The sequence below is a fragment of the Drosophila santomea genome, chromosome 3R (assembly GCF_016746245.2).
Source record: "Drosophila santomea strain STO CAGO 1482 chromosome 3R, Prin_Dsan_1.1, whole genome shotgun sequence".
NCBI classification, from domain to species: domain Eukaryota; kingdom Metazoa; phylum Arthropoda; class Insecta; order Diptera; family Drosophilidae; genus Drosophila; species Drosophila santomea.
Genome location: NC_053019.2, coordinates 23,628,386 through 23,644,580, shown reverse-complemented (window position 1 = coordinate 23,644,580; position 16,195 = coordinate 23,628,386). Strand labels below are relative to the sequence as shown.

The following is a 16,195-nucleotide window of genomic DNA, read 5'->3' as shown; positions in this document are numbered from 1 at the left end:
CATAGTTAATGATTATCATTTGAGCTTCAACTATCATAGATGTTCATTTGGAATTCACTTAGCAGTTAAAATTTATGTTAGCGCAGCTGAAACTACTTCATTAAATACTTTCAGCGAAACCGCTAAAATTACAACTTATTAGTAAACATTGAATCATACGTTTGTCTACGAATTGATATATTGGAAAAGGTCAAGACTTTTCACAATGTCTTGCCATAGTTGTAATGTGGTCAACTTTGTAAAGCGCTGAATAACATTTGTGTAGATTAAATTTAATGAGCAAAAATAGTTAATCTTTTAATTTCAACTACCAGAGGAGCCATGACTTTTCAAACAGTAGATAATTATACAATTCGCGAGCCTAAGCACCATTTTGTGAGTTGAAAGCGTCAAAAGAAAAACACGTGGCTAAAGTAATTGAGGTGCCATTTTTCCAATGTCTTCATTTAACGAACCTAATAGTTATTAATCGAGCGGGAAATGAGCTCATTTAGGGCGTCCATTAATCGATGCGGCACCTTGGCTATCCAGATAAGCGGCGGATGGGCCAATCTGGCGAGGATGCCCCAAAAGTCAGGGCAAGTCAAGTGAACTAGTTGGCGGGTCAAGTTAACGAGAAAATGGTGAAATAGTGAAATACGCTTAATGACAGCCTGCTCATGCATGTGTGTCCAAGTGGTCGCGGTATCACAGTATCGCAGTGTAGTTGGTGTGCGTCCGTCCGACTGAATAAATAATGAAATTGCATTGCACATTCAATAAAATATACTCGTATTCAAACGGGGCACAATTAAAGCGGCACGGCACCTGAGAAAAATGTGGACGCACCGCTTTGCAAAATGCAATTTCAGTTCCATGACAGCCACCACACACGCCAGCGTATTTCTTGTGCGTTCGCCTCGAAAATAAACATTCGAAACAGGCAACCTGGCAACCTGGCAACCAGGACGAGATCGCGGCAGCAGCTGTTGCTCAATTTGTCGGAATAGGCCGATACGATTGCATCATAGCCATAATCTCGGCAGTATTATATTTTGACAGGGGAGCAATGAAAGGGGTATGAAAAATGGAGATGCCCCCTTGCTGGAGTGCTAGACAAATAACAATAAATCCAAGCGCCTGGCATGCTTTCACTTTTTTCCTGCCCAGCTGCTGCCTGACGTTCCATATCCATTTAGATCCATATAATGCACCAAATTGAATTATACCATGCAGTTTCCTCTCAACTAGACACACAAAATAAAACATAATAGAAATCGACCACTAAAAACGCCGAAAACGGGTTCATTTCCGATATGGATTTCGGATATTTTTGTCCCCGGCACAGCCGAACATTTGGCGAATTTGAAGTTGAAGTTCATTGCGCAACTAACGAGCAACTGCAGCAGGAAGTCGAGGAAGTGGAGTGGACTTTGGTGGCTCTGGTGTTCGATGGTCGATGCTCGGGTATTTTCTAGCATTTCCCAATGCGCAGCGGCCTGTTATCGCACTTCACGTTACACTCTGAAAACTTTTCCCAACACATTTTTACATTGCGCCTTATTTATTTTTGCCTGCTTGCTCTGCCAATTGCCCCACGTCAATTAACAAAAAAAAAAATAAAAACAAAAAGCACAACACTAGCAGCCGAGGAAAACCCATGAAAAGTGAGTGAAAAATTAAAAGCACATGTGTGTTTTTTGGCCTCGGACTTCGCCTGGATGATGATATAAAAAGATAGAAAAAACCCGAACGCCATAATGGCAGGAAGTGGCACTCGGGAGCCTGGCGCCTTGTAAATTTATTTATGAGAAGACTCGGCACTTGAATTCCCGTGACAATAATGAATTTATTTTAATTGTAGACTTCTTGCATTCCTGTGTTATCTCATCGCTTCTTTCATCTGTCATGAGCCGATATAAATTGTATATTAAGTCCAATCGGCTACTTCCTTCCTTTTTAAATTTGACCGGTTGTCGTTCGATAGTTTTTCTTTTTTATCGCTGCGGTGGCGTATACGCAATATTGGGTGCGGGCCATCAGTTAAGTTGAATTGGATTCACTTTCTGTGCATTCAACTTGAACTGAATGGCCACATTGTCGGTTCGGCGGAAATTTAACTTAACCACAAATTATACCGATCAAAAAACATTTATATATCCCAGCTCCACTCTTTAAGTTGACAACACAATAAACTGTGGCTTAAATATACAAACATTATTAGGAAAACAATTTGCAGAGGGAAAAATGGGATTATTGGATTTTCCACGAATTGCAAATGGCCTTCAGCACACCTTTTTCCGCTCAACAAGCTGGCAATAAAGTGTTACCATAACAAAATTTTGTAAATATTAAATAGCGTTTTTATGCAAACTTAGAATAGCCCAAAATAGCGTGTTCTTAAAGTAATGTTTTACATTTAATGTTAATGTTTTTCTGCACCATAATTTGCAAGCACTTTTTTCATCTTAGGGTATTACCACTTAAAACCCTTTTACGGCAGCTACCGCCCCCAATTGCAATTATCTTGTCGCATTTGTATATATATTCGCCGGCTATTACATGAGTTGGGGTTTTTCTTCTTATTTTCATTTTCATTATTTTGCTGCTGTTTGGTTTGTGCCGTCTTGTTTTCCTTTTGCTGTTTAACAAATTTACAGTTTGTTAACTACGAGTGCTTAAGTATTATGTTTGGGCCAAGTTTTCTTCATGCTCATTTCGCGTTTTGCATTTATGCAGTTGAAGTTGCAGTTGCTATTGCAGTTGCAACTTCAGTTGGCAGTTGCAGTTGTTCGGTTTGGGCCCATTTCACTTTCGGTTAGATAACCGCAGTCCAGTGAGAGGTGGGGATTTTTCGAATTGTGGATTTGCCTACGTAGGACTTACCCATTTGGGCCAACTTTGTCACCAGAGGATGGAGACAGGCAGGCATCTTACAATATCCATTGTTAACCCCAGCATTGTTAGCCGTAATTGTTTGGCACGTTTACAAATGAACCGCTTCTGACATAGTGACAGTGAACTCTTACCGAGAGGACTGACTTGCACCCATTTGTCGCAACATTAGATAATGGCTTGCCCTCAAGTTCGCATTGTGTTGATATTTGGGGACTCAATTTTGGAGTCTGCAGTTGAAGGCTTTCATCAGTAGGCAACGTACTTGAGTTCAAGGCTGTTGCTCTCTCAAAAGTCGGACATTAGAGATCTTGCTAGCTTTGGGTCAAGAATATATAACGCTACTGAAGGATTTTTCAGAATTTACACAGTCAACAATACTTACCAAAATCAGAAAATCAGTCAATTCAACATAATTCATTCACCTACCTACCTAGTTTGTTAAATTATTATTAATCTGTTAAATTATATTTTAATGTATTGATTCAATCTGTAACTGGCAGGGGTTACATAACATACGAATGGTAACCTAAGAAGTAGATTCTCAGAAGATTTCCAAAGCAAAATCGTGTCCTTGCTTTACTTCTTGCGATACCAACTTTTCCATTAGCGATCATACCATTTCAAGTTCGTTGCCTCAGTCTTTCGATTGGGCCATGTCAGAAAACGAAGCCAAGAGTGATTTTTTTCGAGCAGTCGAACACGTTTATGCCACCGAACTTAATGAGCCGCATTGCAGTTTTCGGATTGCCACATGTGGATAACACCGATGCCGATGCCACTCGAAACGCATTGAACCCCAGACACTCGTTTGTGGCCAAGAGGCTGTCATGAAAATGTCGGCAATGCTGCCGAAAAAAATATAAAATAAAATTGTAACACAAAAAGAGCATAGAAAGAGAGGGCAACACTCTTAACCCCACGACTAAGAGCGTTCGAAAAGACCCCCAAAAAGCGCTCAAAATGCACTTCGTTGGCGTCTCTCCGATGATTTCTTTAAATAAGCCGCACAACGCGATTTTCGAGCACAGTTCGAGCGCAGACGTTGCCGAGATATAGCCGCAGCTCCAATCCCCAGATCGGGAGACTCGAATCGGTGAAAGAAAGTGGAGAGTGAAATTTTATGTGTTCGCTGCAAAACCGCCGCTGAGACGAATGCCGATGACAAAACAAACGTGAAGCGAAACGGTTCGAAATCGAAGCTAAAGAAAAAAGTGCGGCGGCCAAAGTGCTAATTGCAAGTGGCCAAGTGAAGAAAGTTGGTGTGAAGAGGAGACAGCGTTAAAACATAGTTTAAAAATTAAATACAACCCGACGACGTCATCGGTAAAAGTGAATTTTGATCTCGATTAGCCGCCCAGCTAATCGAAGGCCCAAATTGCAACTAAAAGCCACAAAAAGCAAAAACACAGGAGCCCGAAATGAAGGTAAGTCACAGGATAGCGCAGTGAAAGTTGATCCGAATACTGGACTAATTGAGCGGTCTAATCTTGGAGATACTACTCCTCCGCCCCCTCCCTGCATGCCTGCTCATATCTAGTTTATGCAATTTCTTTGGCAAACAAGTTCAAGTGCAAGGCATTCTGCAGCGAAACCCGTTTTATGTTGGCCACACATCGCTGACGCTATTAGCTAAGCTGTAGCGCTGCGCGGTCTCGCATAAGTGACTAATAGAGATGCTTTCGTTACGCAACAAATGGATAACCCAAAAATCCCAATCGATGCTTCAGTGCACTCCAAACGCGCTAAGGAGATTGAGCTTTTCTATAGTAGAAGACCTTCATTCGCTCGGAACCTTATGTCATGCAACTCACAAGAAGCGATGACCATTTGACCGAGTGCGAAGGTAAATGTCGTGCATAATTATTATGTCAGACCCGTTGGCTTCTACCCGTCAGCGGGTTGCTTTCGAAAATCGTTAAGAAATTTGAATACGGCCCAGGTGATGCTATGCCAAACGGAAAACGAAGACGAACCAGGTGAGGCGAGGCACACGTAGCGACAATAAACGGGTTCGTAAACCGAACCTACCGCAATTAAGTTACCAGTCAAAGTTGAGGTAGTTAGATATAAATATGTATACCAAAACCAAAAAGAAAAAAAATAATAAAAAATAGGGTAGGCATTCTGCTCATCGGCCATTAAGCAATAATATTAATATGCTAATTGTTAGTGAACACGGAATAAGAGAGCGAGTGTGTTTCGGCCACAAAGCCGGCAAATACAGCACTTTCACTCTCTGACCAGACAAAATATTGGCCATAACAATGAGCAAACAGAAAAAGAAAACAACAAACAGCAATCAAAGAGATGCGGCTAGGATGGGAAAATGGTTTTGGCAAATATTGGCCAATAGTTCAATATGCCAATGGATTCAAGCGAATTTTGCAAACAAATTCCACACCATTAATTACTCAGCTGAACCATAAATAATAATTGTATCCAGCAATTAACTTTCAATTATTTTTTGCCACCGTTTTATTATGTTTCTGCTTATGCAATCCCAAAACGAAGAACAATATTCATATTGATTAATCAGAGCATTTGTATGCAGATTGCAATTGGCCAATTGTTTGGGCCATGGCTAGGGCAATTAATGCATTGTATAAGATATCACAACATATTTGGCCAGTCATAATCGAGGTTGCGCCATCGCGGGGAGAAAGGCTGCCAATTCAATTTATATTTTTCGAGGCGGTTCCACTTTAACCCAAATATAAAACTAATTTAAAACGCATTTGTCAAAAATATCAATACGGCTTGTTGAACATGCCCCCATCGATACGCCGACCGAAATCTGGCTCAATTTCAAGATAATATTTCACAAAGTTTATAAGTGGATTGCACAAATCAATGCCCGAAAATAAGGCCAGCGTAATATCAACAAGTGTTTTCTATAATTTCGTAAAAATACAAAGCAATTTATTGAAAGGAAATGATTACTACTCACGAACACTTATAGCGCTTAACAAAAACGTGGAAGAAAAAGAGATGAGGTAGCCAATTGTAATTTTATTTAATTTTCATTTTCCTAAGCCACTTTTTTCTTAATCACATAAACGTTTTTATTCCCCGGCTACAATAAATATAACTCTATTTCAAGCATATTATTTTTGGATAAATGCTGTAACGTTTTGATCAAAAAACCTGAGGAATTAATCAATTAATTATTCCTCACAATTGCGATTACTATTAATATTAACGATAAAGACTAAGTAGATTCCTCGAAGCATTAGCCTCAATATCAATTAGCATATTGGCATGTTGATAGGGCATGAAACGGTTGCAAATGCCGCAAGTCAAAGCAACGTCTTAGCCTCGCTCTTGGCCAAATTGGTTATGACCATTACCGCCCATCCACCCCCGCCAATAAGCCCAGCCCGCTCAACTGTAAACGGAGTAATATGGGGGTAGAAATGAGGGGTTTGGTTTTAGTGGGTTTGCATACGCAGATCGAGGATTACGACTCACATTTGTATGGCGGCGGTAAGTGGCAGATTATGATTGCACATGATGTGTGCGTGTGTGTGTGACATGTAAGTTGACAAATGAGTGCACAGATGTGGCAAGCGGACAAAAGTAGCAACAAAAAAGCGATGGTGGTGCAACCGCTGCAGAGACTCATTTCGGCAATTGAATTTCCTCGTTGTCTACAGCTTTTGTTGTAGCTGTCATGTAAAATTTGAATAGATTTTCAAAGATATTGCACAATATACTCTCATTTTACAAAGTGATGGCTCTATTTTTGAAGTACATTAGTTTTGGCAAACTTGTTAATTTATTTAACCACATATAGGTCTTCAGCCTAAGTCTTCTGCTGGTGGCCGCCCTCCCACTGATGTGCCACGCCCTCCCAGCTAGCGATAAGTCCCTTTCCCTGGAAGACACAGATCTGGACAATGAGCCGGGCGAGAGTGTGAAGGAGTCACAGGTGCAAAAGCGGTCCGGCAGCTTCGACTACGTGGCGCACCTGAAGTCCGGCCTGCTGTCCGGAATTGGCCAGGCCTCCGCCTCAATCGCCTCCGGCAGTTCCGGCGGAAGCAGCGGAGGCGGGGACAGCTACAAGTCCCACGAGATTGTTGTCCACGTAAGTTGACAACGACATTTTCACAACCTGACTATGCAGTTGGCTATGATCTGCAATTTAATGTGATTAAATCTATCATCATCCCTCCACCACTTGCAGGGCAACTCGGTGGACTATGACCCCTGGTCGTTCAAGAAGTCCGTGCTGAACACCATCTTCCAGGCGGTCAAGGCCATCACCGGCGGGGTCACCGCACTCAAGGGTCAGCTGATCAAGGGCAGCGGATACGCGCTGAGTGCGGGCGGCAACCTGGTGGCCGCCGGCGGCGACAAGGTCACCGACGTGGGCAAGTCCATCATCAACTCGGCGCACATCAACTCGCACACCTACGCCACTAGTCACTCCTCTTCCGGCGGCGGTCTCTTCGCCAAGCTGACCTCCTTGTCGGGCGGCTCCTCCGGCGGCAGCAGTGGGCACAAGACCGTCTCCGCTCCTGGACCCGTCGTCCATCACGAGAGTGAGTACACTCAGAGAAATTAGAAGCTGATAAGAAAAAACTACAAGTTCCCTCATTCGTTAATAGTATATTAGGTTAACCCATGAAGCAACCCAAGTATATAGTTACATTTAGTCAATCTCCTTGTAGTGCAGCAGATACACAAAGAAATTGGACTAGGTCGCGATACTATAATATTTATTTAAATGCATATGCCATTGTCCATTGGACCATGAAATCAAAACATATTGTCTTTCGCTTACGTAACTCGGCTGCTGAACTAGATGCATGACAATTAAGCCGCCTAATAACCAACACAGCCGCACCTGGCCAAAACGGAAGAGGCAACTCCCAGCTCCGATTTGGCAGCAGATCCAATGGCCAAATCAGAGCATGGAGCGTGCAATGAACCTGGGGGCCAGGCCGGCAACTTTCGTTTTCGCCAGCAACCCGTTCCATCGCCATCTCCGTCTGCGTTCCACTTTACCCCACTAAATGCCTCCGCATTTGTCTCGTTGCAGCCATCACCACGTACGAGATACCCACCGGGCACGCCAGCTACGGTCCGCCATCGAAGCCCCCGTCCTACAGCAGCGCCACCCACCAGTACCTCCCGCCGGTGGGCGGGGCCAGCTACAGCGGCGGGGCGCCCTTCAGCGTGAGCCACCCGGCGGCCTTCGAGTCGCCGCCAAGCAATTACCTGCCATCGGCCTATGGACAAGATGGTGCGTAGTAATGGGTCTGCAGGATACAGTACCTTCAGGGTCCATTCTTAACTATCTCCACTGTACATACTCTGCTTTGCTAACAGAATTTGGTGTTGGGTTTTCTATCTGATTATCCATAAGAATAATATTCTATTTAAAAATCAACTTGTATCATACTGTTTGTAAATACGATTGTATATATTTTCTTAGACTTAATTTAACTTGAAAGACATAGTCTAAGTAATTGATCAATTTTGAGAAGAGTATCCCAAAGATGACACTGACATCACAACAGGCGTTGGCTTGTCCCATCAACTTGCAATCAGCAATCACTCAGCTTCATTTGCATACCACCCCCATACCCACCCGCCCTTTTGGCGGCCCTCATCTGATTTCCGCACACAGCAAACAACGAGAAGAAAGTGAAAGCACCATCATCAGTTGTTCATGGCTCGTGAAGACGAGGCGGAGAGTCGAGATACATTGTAAATACTGTAAATATTAACACTGCCAGACGAAATCTCTCCCAGTGCGCCTATGATGAATGGTCAGGCACCTGGAACTTGTTCCAATGACACATTTCCTAGGCTAAGTTTATTCGATTTTTTAACACATTGCGCAAGCGAACATTAATCGATTCATTGTACATAGAGACATGTGAACATGTTTCAATAATTTATCATATCTTACATTACTGCGTTAACCACCAATAGTACTTAAGCGATTTGTACAGATATTAATGGTGCCATTTGCAGTGGCCACATGTCGCATACTTGATAAAGTTGCGCATACGTGTATAGTCAATGGCCCATTAAAGAGTCTAGCGAAACCTTCAATGAAACGCCGGCTATCGACTATTCTCATTCAGCTAACCAAAACTAAAACCGGAACTCATCTACGATCATCATGCAAAGCATTTCGAAGCTGCCCAGAAATGTACAAAATGTGTAAAGTAAACCAATCATTTTGTATAAAAAATCTAAACTCATCTAACACAACAAAGAAAAGAGGTAAAAAGTAAGAAACCTTTTCACGTCTTGCAAAATTATAATTTCGAGTCAGAATATAATTAGCTTATTTGTTAATTATTCTTAATTGTTTTTTCATTTCAAAAAGCAAGATGATGAACAGTTTTTATACTTTTTGTCATACACCCATCAACTCTTACATAAACAGACCAAGCGAAGTGTAAATACCCAAACATAAAAACGCAAATATTTAATTTAGTCAATCTAATGAAATCTCATTGCATACACACCTCGACAACAACAACAACTACAACACTACCACCACCACCACAACAAACAACCACATACACACATACGCCACTCAAAACGACAACCACAAAACGGCAGCGATCAGCGCAAATAGCAATGACTTTAACATCTATGGCCGCCACTCCAAGCTGTCGGACGAGGAAGCCCGCAAGGCGGCTGCGCAGCTCCAGGAGATCCTCAGCATGCTGCCCAACGGGAAAACCGAGTACACCGCATCCAAGACAGTGGCTTTGGATACCAGTTTGCCAACGGGTACGGGTTTGGAGCAGGCAGAGGTCTACAACAGCTATGGCATACCACTGCCCAGTAACCTGGGCACCTTGGAGTCCCTATCGCACACGGAATCCATAACAGCTGCCTATAATCCGGCCTCCAAGAATCCGGCGGATGTATACCACCAGATGGCCAAACGCCCCTCCGCCGAGGAGCTCTACATCCAGAAGCATCCCAACGAGGGTTACGATTACACACCACCCGCAGGAGCAGCGCCGCCACCGCAAGCTGCTTCGGATTACCGGGTGGAGAACTACCACGCCACCAAGAGTAATGCGCTCAAGGATCTGACGCCCATAATAGCCGCCTTGGAGGTGGCCAAACGTAAGGGCAACGGCCATGGAAGCGGGCCAGTCTACTCCATTGAGAAGCAGGTGCACAAGCAGTCGCCCCACTTCCAGTACCTGCCGCCAGTGGTGCAAAAGTCCAAGTACGTCTACAGTGCACCACCGCACCACCAAGGACACAGCGGTGGCTACAAGGTGCGCCGCCAGGTGGCGGGCGGCAAGCACACGAAGCGCGTCTTCCGGCCGCAGGACTACGAGATACAGGATCCATTGATGTTCAATCGCCTGCTGGAGGTCTAATGGAATGGACAGCAGTTCTTAGCTTATAGTCCTCTAAGTCATGTGCAGCATTTACCTATAACTTATTTATGTTATGTTCTCGTTATCGTTATCGCAATCGTAATTAATTATTTATTGAGCTTCCCAGCGATGGTTGGCAATAAAGCGCGCCATTGATATTGCATCCGAAAGCATCTAAGCACAGCATGCCCCACAAGATCCCCAGCACCACCAATCCACCCACTCCCTCCACTCGCACACCCACTTTCCTGCGCTGCTGCACCACCGCACACAAGTGAATCGGGAACCCTTTTCTCACCTCTCACCGATCTCTTTGCAGTCTACCAGCAGTAGAGGACGCTGAGGAAGCTGTGGACCACGCCCAGTTCGCTAACAGCACCGTCCATCTCCACGTATCCTAGAGTTAGTCAAGCCGTTCCTGTCTATTTCGAATCTATCTGCTGTCACTCTCCCCCCATTCTATATACATTTTCGATTCGAAGAACCTCGTTAGGGGCCTCTCAGCAACTTCAGTTGGCATTAATTAAACTTCCCCATCTTACCTTTAAGTATTTAATTAAATAAATCGTTGATTAAACACCGCTTCTTTTACTCTCTGCTTGGGAAATTCAGTTTAAGCCGAAAAGTACACTTTGAAAGCCGTACTTTACATGGTATTATGTAAAGTTGATGTAAAAGCTTAGCAATTTCATACAGACTTAAAACTACATTTATTATATATTATTAGAGTAATATAGTATATTAAATATATTACATGAGTACCATCTAATAGAAATACTTTGCAGAATGTATCAATCTTTTGTTCATAATCAGATTAGGTAAAGTAGTACTTGCGTGTGAATCTGACTATTTAATTTTATCCGCAGAAGAAAATTTTATGTTGCCCCAAGCCTAACAGAAGGCTTTGATCTATATAATTTACTTATTCAATTTACGCAGTAAAATCTCTTGGAACACAGTTCAATTTATTACAGGGAATTTTTATTATCGCTTAGAAAATCTGAGGACAGGGCACACCTGTGCGATTAGGACCTAGAAGCAAGGAATCTCTGGGTTATTCAGGAAGATGGGTACTGCAGTCGCCTACTACTAAAGTCTAGCTCAGTAGTAGCCGAAGGTGATGTCGTGCAGCGGCTGGGCGTTTCCCTGGGGCAGGGCGTAGTCCCGGGCCAGCTGATCCAGCAATCCCGAGCCACCTCCTCCACCACTACGAGCCTGTGGCCGCGGCTGTGGCTGTGGCTGGAAGCTCGGCTGCTGTTGGACAGGACGAGCGCTGGGTCCCTGGGATTGGCCGAAACCCACTGGTTCCAGCAGCGGACGTCCGCCGGAGGCGGGAGCCAGGAATCCCTGAGCCCGGGCACTGCTCGGAGCTGGTGAGGCGGGGGGCAGGGCGTAAACGGGCCGGGAAATCCGCACATTCGAGGGTCCTTCGCCGAAGCTCTGCGTTTGCGAGTAATCCGGTTCGGGGCGAGCAGGACGCTGCAGTGGTGAGTAGAGCACGTCGGTGGTGCGCTGTGCGCCGGGCACCTGGAGTCTTGGCGGTGCCGGACCCACCGAAGGCTGGTGGTGCTGCTGTGGCAGATGTTGTGGTTGCGGCAGCGGCTGAGGCTGTGGCTGAGGAGCTGGCGCATACTGAATCCGACGTGGTGGTTCCTCCTCCTCCTCGTATTGCACATACTGCGGCTGCGGCTGAGGTTGTGGGCGGGGCTGTGGGCGTGGCTGGGGACGCTGAACACGCTTAAAAAATGATCAGTTTTACCAAAATAATTATTCGATTAAGTGTGTCTTGCAACTTACGTAGGGTTTCTGAGGCCGCTGTAGTGCCGGCTCGTCGGCGTAATCTGGTTCCTCCTTGAGAGTTTCATCCACCAGTGTGGGTGGTGCCACTGTAATGCCTTCTCCGGATGGCTGGAAGCCATACTTGTTGGCTCCGTACTCCACGACTCGCACTTTTCCGGTCTCGTCCACATATCCGTACTTGCCCTTCACCTCGCCAGTGGCCAACTTGGTCTCGATTTTGAAGGATCCATCGGCTCCCTCATAGCCATAGGTGTAGGAGCCATCTTCATTGTGCCTGATGGGTAACATTATATGTATTATATATGTTATAAAGATGTGTATTATATATGTTATAAAGATGTGTCACTCTTTACTTGTTGATCTGCTTGAGGATTGCCACTGGATCAGCCCGTGGCGCTTCAGCTCGAGCAGGAGCGGCATTGGCCCTCAGCCGAATAGGAGCAGCCCTTGGTGTGTTCTCCTGGTAATCCTGGTAGTCCTGTGACCTCACCATACCCACACCTACTATGAGGCAGCCGACAAAGAGCACGCGTTGCATCTGTAAGACAAGCCCATTCTTTTTTAGTCAATTAAAACGATGGTGATAGGATACAAATGGGCATAAGTCGGTGTCTAGTGAAATGACAACCGGTTAGTTAATTGCACACTGTCTGCCAGAAGAGTTGAGTTTCCACCTCGCCCCTGGCCATCGAAACACCTTGACAGTGCATCAGAGTCTGAGTGCTGCCCAGAATGCCAGACGGCGACGATGTCTACAAAAGTCTTAAGTCAGACTTGAGACTGCCTTTCACTTTTCCGCCGGCCAATGACACCCTCAATGCCAAGCAGGAACCAATACCCCGGATTTAGTTACAAACACTCAAAGAAATAACTTAACTTTTCGGTCAGAAAGAAGCTAAGCCAAATCAACACGTATGAGCATTTCGGGTTTTACTTAAAGAATGACCTTCTAGTTGAAAGGCTTGCATGTTTATAGACTTAAAGAAATTAAACCAATTGAATACTGATGGTATTTTGAAAAGAAGAATCTTTTTGAAGCCATTTCAAATTTCTGGAAACCTATCCTTTCATTTCCGCAGTGTAGTTGCATAAAGGCCGAGCCCAGTTGAAAGCCCAATCCCAATGACACGCGATACGGCCGCTCAGCTGGATGGGCTGGATGGGATTAATTGAATGGCCACCAGTGGCGTGGAGAAATGCTACCGGGATGAAAGATGCCAAAGAAGCATGGGGAATGCCAATTATCGTTGCCCAGCCATGTGACTCCCACACAGCGAACATATCGCAGCTGCAATTGGGTAATCCGGCAGCAAATTCAGGGAGAAGAAAACCCGAAAGAGGCAGGCACGCAAATTATGCATGGGAAACTGGGAAAAGTTCCCACACTTGCCGAAATGTGTTGCGAGTGTGCAACTGCGGCAAGCAAATGCCAAAGAAATTTGCGCGAAATTACTGAATAACTGAAAGACAACCCTGTGACTGTCCATGTTTTGTACGAGTAGGCATGCAATTCGTGGGAGCTTTTTGCATAAATCACAATATTTGCAATCAAATATTTAAATCAATCAAATCTATTAAATTTCAAAACACTTATATTTCTTGTTAAGAAGAGATTACCCTTTAAAACCCCGAAATGCGGAAAATGTTGGCTTAATGGGTTAGTATTCAGCCGAACAAGCTTTGATAGTCAGAATCTATCTCCTGTTTTTTGGCTTTTACTCTTTTTGGCATTTCGAACTCTGGTTTTTGTTTGCCATTCCGCATGCCAAAACCTTTCACTAGCTAGGCTCCATGTGCCGCAGCCTTGGCGCGGACGGACAGGTGGACGGACAGGTAGTTAGATACAGGCAGCGATACAGATACAGATACTGGTACGGATAGAGATACATCCAGGCCACGACATGCTCGAGGGACCCAGTGCGCCGAAAACCGAACACAAACTGACCAAAAAGCTGACTGCCGCGTGTGAACTGAGCCAAAGTTTGCCTTTGATATTTTCACGCTGGACCAAAGGGGGGAAAACTATGTGGCAGCGGTGAGCTTGTTAGTGCAACTTGTGCTGATTGAAGTTCCTGCAACTTTTTTTTTTCTCAAGAAGCTGCGTCGTTCATAAATTATGTCAAAATCCAGTTACCAAATTGGGTGCCAAGTGGATTGGATTGGATTGGTGTACTGGATATCGGGCACAAAGACCTGGCAAAATGTCGCTTGTAGCCAAGCTGAACAATTGCGATTGGGGCTGGGGGCTGGGAGCAAATTAACGGTTCGCTCGATTTGCATAGCAAATTATGCGATATTTGCACAACAGTCGCCGCAATGGCGATGACGTAAGTTTACAGATCAGTACCGCCCCCTTTTGTTTGTCTGGGGGTACCAGACTTATATACATCCCCCTTTTTGCAGCCACGCATCCAGTGATTCTGTCGAACGACCTTTGATATTTACCACCACCCATCGACATACGTATGTACGAGTATATAACCGCCCACTCACATACCACTTTCATGTTGAACTGTTGAATTGTAGCCGCTGATTGGCTTTGTGGGGCCAGCTATTTCGAATCGATTAAACCCTGAATGCAATCGCAAAAGGCCTTCGCTGGCAACACCCAGCTGAATATCGAGCGGCGAAGACAACAAAGCACTTTCAATTCCAATTCCAAATCCCCCTAATGAACCGGGTGACTATCTCGGGCAAATCGGCCAATTCTTCGGACCGACTTCGGTGGAGATCGCGTGGAGTGTTAACTTGTGACCGACGGCAACTGAGCCGCCCAGGTTGTTGTATTTCGCTTTATATACCGATCGCGGAAAACCTTTTTCCCTCTCCCATAACGGACCAAACAGACCCCACATCCCGCACCACCGCAGCACCACTGCACCACCGAGCCACACCAACGGCCGCAGCACCACAAAACTTCACCAACGAAAGGACGGAGAGCGGTCGCTGGTGGAAATGTTTCTCTGGAGAAAAAGATATGGAGATATATAGAGAGAAAGAGAAGCTGCAGAGCTTGATCAAGCTTAAGACAGCGAATTCGCGGGAGTTCTCTCAGTGCTTTGAAGAGCTTTTCCTCGCCATTACCACAGGAATGGCCAAGAATGACCAGATATATAAAGTATATTAAATTTCATATGCAATACAAGTTTAATTCTCATTAAAAGCTTAGATGCCAAGGAATTCTATTCAGTTTACATCAAGCTTAAACTTCACCCCATGGCTTCAGCAAAATTCCATTTCACTTGCTTTGCCAATTTCAAGATATTTGCTGACCCCACAGCTTAACAAATTAGGTCACCCACTTGTATTCGTTAAGTTCCACAAAACAATTTAATAAATTTAACAAATTGCTTTCGAAATCGGGGTGGTGGCAGTCTTAGCTCTAACTCCGACCTTCCGTGCGCCATGGCAACTACTTCCATTGAGATGTGGTCATCCACGATAATTAATCAAAACTGTGAGGCCCGTAAATTGTACAAAAATGTAGCAAAGTTGGTAGGCCGTGAGCGCTTTAAAACTGGTGTGCCTATAAATTGTATAAAGTTATATTTAACCTGTCCTAAATGACATACTCTACTCTACATACGTATTCTTATATGTAAAAACTTTATATCTAAACTTATAAAAGTTCGAAAGACATATTCTAGTATATCAAAGCTTACACACCAGTCAGCGAAGAAATATCTTAAGAATTTGTTACCATGTTATTCTCTGTGGTGCAACAGTGCGTATGCTTGACGTCAAGAATATTGTCGGAATCACAACCAGATCCAGGCAGCGTGTCACTTAGCTGTACTCCACTCCTTCGCCTGCACTTTTCTGCAGCCACTCGAAATGGCCTTGCGGGAGTCATTCTCTTGGAATTAATGACACACCACGAGCAGCACTCCGTTATTGCTGAACAACCACATACAGCCCGCTGCGGAATGGCGGATAGTTCAGCTAAAAACTGGTCGGCCACTGCACCACATTGCCTCAGATCAGGAAACCATCAACGATTGTCTGCCCCCCAGTTGCTCCCCTTCTGTATGCTGATATCTCCTACAAGTGCCGCCCATGACGCAGGGCGATTTCCAGTCTTCATGTGCGTGCGATTGCTATTTCGATTGTCAGTCGCCTTTTTTCTCTTATTTTTATTTCGCTGAATACATCAC

At 44.6% G+C, this 16,195-nt stretch overlaps 2 protein-coding genes across 5 annotated transcripts; one reads left to right on the top strand and one right to left on the bottom strand.

The window, feature by feature from the left end:
- The first annotated feature begins 3,793 nt into the window (after positions 1 to 3,793).
- Positions 3,794 to 10,818, top strand: LOC120453818. 2 transcript variants are annotated; one of them, XM_039638700.1, is made up of 5 exons: positions 3,794 to 4,301; positions 6,671 to 6,961; positions 7,061 to 7,418; positions 7,919 to 8,122; positions 9,460 to 10,551. In XM_039638700.1, the coding sequence occupies exons 1-5, from the start codon at positions 4,296 to 4,298 to the stop codon at positions 10,239 to 10,241; spliced, it is 1,641 nt and encodes a 546-aa protein (XP_039494634.1). In that variant the 5' UTR covers positions 3,794 to 4,295; the 3' UTR covers positions 10,242 to 10,551. The 2 variants fall into 2 exon arrangements, with proteins under 2 accessions (XP_039494634.1, XP_039494633.1); XM_039638699.2 differs by lacking the exon at positions 9,460 to 10,551 and adding an exon at positions 10,561 to 10,818 and having other exon boundaries at positions 3,818 to 4,301.
- A 387-nt stretch (positions 10,819 to 11,205) lies between these two features.
- LOC120453612 (proline-rich protein 2) lies at positions 11,206 to 14,823 on the bottom strand. Of its 3 annotated transcripts, none has more exons than XM_039638389.2 (4): positions 14,539 to 14,823; positions 12,395 to 12,597; positions 12,039 to 12,315; positions 11,206 to 11,969 (listed from the first exon to the last, which is right to left on the bottom strand). In XM_039638389.2, exons 1-4 carry the CDS (start codon positions 14,545 to 14,547, stop codon positions 11,343 to 11,345), a joined length of 1,116 nt encoding a protein of 371 aa, XP_039494323.1. In that variant the 5' UTR covers positions 14,548 to 14,823; the 3' UTR covers positions 11,206 to 11,342. The 3 variants fall into 3 exon arrangements, with proteins under 3 accessions (XP_039494323.1, XP_039494322.1, XP_039494324.1); XM_039638388.2 differs by having other exon boundaries at positions 11,206 to 11,978; positions 14,539 to 14,822; XM_039638390.2 differs by having other exon boundaries at positions 11,206 to 11,978; positions 12,395 to 12,579; positions 14,539 to 14,820.
- Between the last annotated feature and the right edge of the window lie 1,372 nt (positions 14,824 to 16,195).

Excerpts from the sequence above, each read along its gene's own strand:
- LOC120453818 (XM_039638700.1), top strand. Across the intron at positions 7,419-7,918 it reads ACCCGTCGTCCATCACGAGA|CCATCACCACGTACGAGATA; the intron begins GTGAGTACACTC and ends GTCTCGTTGCAG. Across the intron at positions 8,123-9,459 it reads ATCGGCCTATGGACAAGATG|CGATCAGCGCAAATAGCAAT; the intron begins GTGCGTAGTAAT and ends ACAAAACGGCAG.
- LOC120453612 (XM_039638388.2), bottom strand. Across the intron at positions 12,316-12,394 it reads ATCCTCAAGCAGATCAACAA|GCACAATGAAGATGGCTCCT; the intron begins GTAAAGAGTGAC and ends GTTACCCATCAG. Across the intron at positions 11,979-12,038 it reads AGCGGCCTCAGAAACCCTAC|CGTGTTCAGCGTCCCCAGCC; the intron begins GTAAGTTGCAAG and ends TCATTTTTTAAG.